This window comes from Gekko japonicus, unplaced genomic scaffold, assembly GCF_001447785.1.
Source record: "Gekko japonicus isolate JY-2015 unplaced genomic scaffold, Gekko_japonicus_V1.1 scaffold6263, whole genome shotgun sequence".
In the NCBI taxonomy this organism is placed as follows: domain Eukaryota; kingdom Metazoa; phylum Chordata; class Lepidosauria; order Squamata; family Gekkonidae; genus Gekko; species Gekko japonicus.
In genome coordinates this window covers 23,895-29,495 of record NW_015174441.1, presented here as the reverse complement: position 1 = coordinate 29,495, position 5,601 = coordinate 23,895, and the positions used below count along the sequence as shown (strand labels likewise).

The following is a 5,601-nucleotide window of genomic DNA, read 5'->3' as shown; positions in this document are numbered from 1 at the left end:
GGAGCCATCCCTTCCTGAGCTAAGGCAAACATGTGTGAGCTGGAGGCTCAAAAACTGTGCGCTATCTCACACTAACTCAGCTTAGAGGGAACACTGCCTGTGAGGCAGGTGGGGCTGAGAGAGCTTTCACAGAAACTGCTCTTTTTCAAGGACAGCTCTTATCAGAACTACGGCTTGCCCAAGGCCATCCAGACACAAGTGCGAGTGGGCATCTAACAGAAATCAAACCCGGTTCTCCCAGATTAGAGTCCGCGCACCTTAACCACTGCACCAAACTGGCTCTAGCGGGCACAGACTGGGGCTGGCATGCGGATCCTGCCAGAGGCAAGGTTCGGGCAGCTTCCTAGTTGAAGACTCTTGCCTGGGAGTGGCCAGGCAGAATTCCACAGACAGGATCTGGAAAGGGCGGCAGACCTACCTGCTTCAAGAGGCACCGACAAGACGCACTGACTCTCCACTGCAAGGCTGGGCCACGGCAGCGCACTGTGCCTGGGGCTGCCCTTGAAGACAACCTGGCCTGGCCATGGCCCCCCTGCTTACGGGAATGTCTCGGTTTGATCACCCTGACGCTTGTTTCAAAGCAGCTTTGTTGGTCTGGTGGCCAGCGCTGGGTGGGGAAGTACCTGGAGATTTTGGGGGGCAGAGCCTGGAGAAGGTGGGGCTTGGGGAGGGGCCTCAGCAGGGGACGGTGCCACAGAGTCACCCCCCCCCCCGAAAGCAGCTGCCGTTTTCTCGGGGGGGGGGCGAGCTTGGTGGCCTGGAGATCAATGGCAAGGGGTGGTTTCCTGGCCCCACCTGGAGGTTGGCAACCCTGTTCGTGGGATAGCCATTTGTTTCCAGGTGCTGCTTGAAGCCCTTCGCTTTCCCCGATGCAACCCTGGACGGCACCTCAGATCTCCCCAGCAGGTCATCCAGCCCGAACCGCCACCCGAGACACTCAGACCTGCCTCAGTCGCTCAGTCACGGGCATTTGGGGCAGCGACCCTTTCCCTTTGGGACCCCCGTCCAGAAGATGTGCAGGCAGGCAGGCAGGGAGGGAGGGAGGGAGGGAGGGAGGGAGGCCTTTGGGGGCAACTGCTGACAGAGGACCGTGTGTGTGGGTTGTGCTTTCCCTGCAACGTGTCTGTTTCCGAGGGCAGACTTGCTTCCTCAGCTGCCTTGAGCCTCCTTTGATGGGGGAAGAGACAGGACAGGGACACTGGAACAGGCAGCAGAGTGAGACCAGGATCCCCACAGGCCCTCATGTCTAGCCTACCTTCACCCTTGGGACCCCAGGCAGTGTACCATTTAAACACACACACACAAATAAAAGGAGTCTACGTCATTCAACGGGATTACAAGACTGAGGTGCCCCTTTCCACGGGTCGCCCCGTGCCCCCGTCCAGGCTTCCTTGAAGAGGGCCCAGGCTGCAGCTGAGCCCCGCGTGCTGCTGAGCCCATGCTTCCTGGGGGGTGCAAGGGGGGTGCACGCTAGAGCGGACGGGGCTCTGAGCAGCCGCTGCGGCTGGGCAGGCAAAGGCCTGGAGGAAAAGCCGTTGGGGGAGAGTGGGCAGGAGAGCTCCTGGGGGCGGCCAGGCTCACATTCTGGGCGAGGCCAGAAGAGGCCTGCAGCTGGGCACTGGGGAGGCGTGGCACATGGGGCCGATCTCCTGCCCCACTGGCAACGGCTGGCTCTGTAGATGGCAGAGGATGGGGCCTTCCCTGGTCTGCACCCCAGCCGCCAGGTCCTGGCCTGAGCTGCGCCGGCGCACCTGGGAGGAAACCTCGGGGAGGAGGGCTCCCTCTCGCAGGACCCTGCTTAACCACACGGGCCCCGATGAAAGAACGAAAGAACGGGACGTGGGCCAGGGGGAGCGGTGCCAGCAGCACCCGTGACCGGCTTCCTTCTCCTGGAAGTTGGCGAGAAGCCCGAGGCTGGTCTCTTCCTCTCCTCACAGTGCCCGGGTCCCCTGGGAGGGCTGGGGAAGGAGGGAAGCGCCAGGCCCGGGTGAGTCACTGCCCTCCTCCAGCAAGACAGAGCGGGCAGCACGTAGCCACAGCCGCCGTGGGCATCACCATGAAGCTGGGCAGCAGGACTTCTCTCCCACCCCACAGTCGGGTCACCCGAGGAAAGGAAAGCGGGCCCCGGGGGGCTCAGCGGCACGGAGCTCTTCCCTGCCCTCCCAGGGGTCTGGCCCTGCAAAAAGGGTTCCCCGTCAGGGCAAGGCCTCTTTGCAGCTAACCCTGAGCACCAGGGATCTGCCCAAATACCTGAGAAGGGGGGCCTGTTTTGGCTTGGTTCAAGCTCCAGAGTTGTCTGTGTGACCCGTCCCCCCCCCCCCCCCAAGGCAGGCCCACCCCCCCGCCAGACGGGCTGGCACGCGCCCTTTGGATTTTTCTCATTAGCCCGGTCTCCAGTGAGCTCGTTACCAGGAGCATCGGCACTCCGGTCCTGACAGCCCCTTCCCACCCTGACAGCCATATGGCAGCACTCTGCCTGCCTCTCTCTGCGTGTGTGTGTGTGTGTGTGTGTGTATGTGTGCGCGCGCCCGCCTGTGTAGGAGGGGGGGGTGCTGGGCGGGTGGGTTCCTGGGCAGACACCACTGTTGAGGCTGGGCCTTTGTCTGTAAGCCTCTTCCCACACCTGGGCTCTGGGTGGCTCTGGCCAGGAGCTCAAGAAACAGCCAAGGGGAGAGATGGGCCCTGGCTTCTCATGGGGGGCGTTTTCGGTTCATTTTGCTGTTCTGTTCACTGGTTCTCTTTATTGGGCCTGTCTGGATTCTTGACCGAGTTGCTTGCATTGATTCCAGCAGGGAGGAGGAGGAAGAGGAGGAGCTTGGATTTATACCCCGCCCTTCATTACCTGAAGGAGTCTCAGAGCAGATTACAATCTCCTTTCCCTTCCCCCCCCCACAACAGGCACCCTGTGAGGCAGGTGGGGCCAAGAGAGCTCTCTCGAGAACTGCCCTTGAGAGAAGAGCTCTGAGAGAACTTGTGACTGATCCAAGGTCACACCATCAGCTGCATGTGGAGGAGTGGGGAATCAAACCCGGTTCTCCCAGATTAGGGTGAGTAAAGAGAGGCTCCAAAGAGCAGCTCACTGAAAACGTTCGGACAAAGAAGAAGCATGTCCTCTCATACACCAGGGGCAGGACACCAGGCTGGGAGGTGGCTGCGCCTTTGGATTGCTTACGGAGGGCAGGATGGTGGCAGAGAAACTACAGAGCCACAGAATGAATCCATGGGGCACATACAGATGCCAGAGACACCGTCTGAGTCAAACTGAGGAGACAAGAGATGACATTCTAGACCTACTGGGGAAATTAAAAACCAGCAAGTCTCTGGATTGTGAGTGATTCACACATGGAGTGATTCACCCAAAGAGTGATTAACACATGGAATTCACTGCCACAGGAAGTGGTGGGTGCTACAAGCATGGACGGCTTCAAAAGGGAATTAGATAAGCATATGGAGCAGAGGTCCATCAGTGGCTATTGGCCACAAGGTATAGATAGGGGCTCTGGGGCAAGTGATGCTCTGTCATCTTGGTGCTTGGGGGGGGGGGGGTCAACAGTGGGATGGCTTCTAATGTCCTGGCCCCACTGGTGGACCTCCTGATGGCACCTGGTATTTTTGGCCACTGTGTGACAGAGTGTTGGACTAGATGGGCCTTTGGCCTGATCCAACGTTGGCGTCTCTTATGTTCTTATGAGAGCCTCCCATACACCCAAGAATTCTTAGGGAACTCAAATGCAAAACTGTTGATATACTAATTGTTGATATCCAGGGCTCTTTTTGTAGAAAAAGCCCAGCAGGAACTCATTAGCATAATAGGCCACACCCTGACAGCACCGCTCATTAGCACATTAGGCCACACCCCCATGTTACCAGAAGTGTGGTAATCCAGCCACACCCACCTTTCCCTTCTTATTCTGTTTACCTTGTTTGTTTTCAAAACCCACGGCCTCTTTCTGTAGCAGGAACTCCTTGACATGTTAGGCCACACCCCCCTAATGTAGCCAATCCTAATGAGTTTCTGCTATTGAGTGTGGCCTATTATGCTAATGAGTTCCTGCTGGGCGTGGCCAACTCAGGAGCCAGCCGGAACTCCGTTCCTGTGTTCCTGCCCAAAAATAGCCCTGATACTAACCAGTACCTACCAGGCAAAGTCCTGCCTCAACAACCTCGTGAAGTTCTTTAAGAAAGTGAACAAGCATTGGCGATCTGGTAGACATTATAGAGCAGGACTTTCAAAGGCTTCTGACAAGGCACCTCACCAAAGACTCCTGACCCAGCTGAGCTCTGAGCAGGAGCAGGAGACAGAGCTGTTGGGTATTACAAGTTGAAAACACTCAGGATATCTGGGGTTAAATGTTTGTTTATGTTACTCACAGGAAGTCACATGTTTCTCATGTAACCAATGTTCTTTAGATGTAGGAATGCCTGGGAATTTTCTCCCTGATCTAGGAATTTGATTGGGACTAAAGTGTCAAGGTGTATCACCATTTTATGGCTTCTCTTCCCATCTTCGTTTGGTGTTCTGAAGAAGAAGAAGAAGAGTAGCCATAATCTCTCTCTTCTAGTTTTGTCTTTGTAGAGTAAGGATGTAGCAGATTTTGCTCTGTTGTTATTTTCATCCCAGTTACCCTTCCCCATGCTAGAATTTAGTAAAAACTTTATATTTTAATCACACATGGACTCTCAGTCTGAGTTATCTTACTCAGGCTCTGCTGGGCTATCTTATCTCTGCTAAATGCCATTTTTTCAATATCTCACTATCACCCAACACCCAGGTCCCTCTGAGCCCGTCTGCAGGGAAATGGGTGGGGGCCCGGTAGGCTTCAGGACTCTCCCCCCCCCTGCCCTCTTTGCTGAAGCCTGGAGCAACTGGCAGTGACAAGCCGCCCTCCCTTCCCCTGTCAGGCCCGGGCCCGCAGGAGGGGGAGCCGAGGAGGGGGCTCAGGTTACCCCGGGGCCTGCCGCTTGGAGCCTCCTGCCATTAAGCAGCCCCGGAGCATGACGGCAGCGGGTGTGTGTGTGTGTGTGTGTGTGAGAAAGGGGGGGCAGGGCATGATATCAAAGCGTGCTGCCCCCTCCCCCCCCCCAGGCAGGCTGCTCAGCCTCTCTCCCCATCTCCCTCCCCCCATTATGAGGGCGCAAGGACACAAAGGCGGGGGCAGGGAGGGGCTCCAAGGGCCCATCATGCCCTGCTCTGCTCTGCCCCCGGCCGCCCCACCTCCCCTTGTCCCCCGGCAGACCGGGGAGGGAGGGGGATCCAAGCCACCCCCCAAGGGACTGGGAGGGCCACCGTGCGTGCTGCGAAAAGCCCCCTCTGACGGCAGCCGGGCAAAGCCCTCTCCCACCTTGCCGCCGGTCCTGCGTGTGGCAGGAAGGCGCTCTGCACATGCTCAGGGGGGCGCCCCTCCACCGTGCTCCCACTTTGCTCCGTCCGGAGCGGCCACTTTTGCTGCGAAAAGCCCCCTCTGACGGCAGCCGGGCAAAGCCCTCTCCCACCTTGCCGCCGGTCCTGCGTGTGGCAGGAAGGCGCTCTGCACATGCTCAGGGGGGCGCCCCTCCACCGTGCTGCCCCCAGCGGAGGGCGGGTCCGGAGCTCCCACTTTG

General features: G+C 58.2%; 1 protein-coding gene across 1 annotated transcript in view; it reads right to left on the bottom strand.

Moving 5' to 3' along the window:
• Positions 1 to 1,334: 1,334 nt before the first annotated feature.
• PCGF1 (polycomb group ring finger 1) overlaps positions 1,335 to 5,601 on the bottom strand; it is a 12,124-nt gene continuing 7,857 nt past the window's right edge. The window contains exon 9 of the mRNA XM_015424391.1: positions 1,335 to 1,520. Within this exon, the coding sequence (XP_015279877.1) occupies positions 1,335 to 1,520 (186 nt within the window). The remainder of the gene's footprint in view (positions 1,521 to 5,601) is intronic.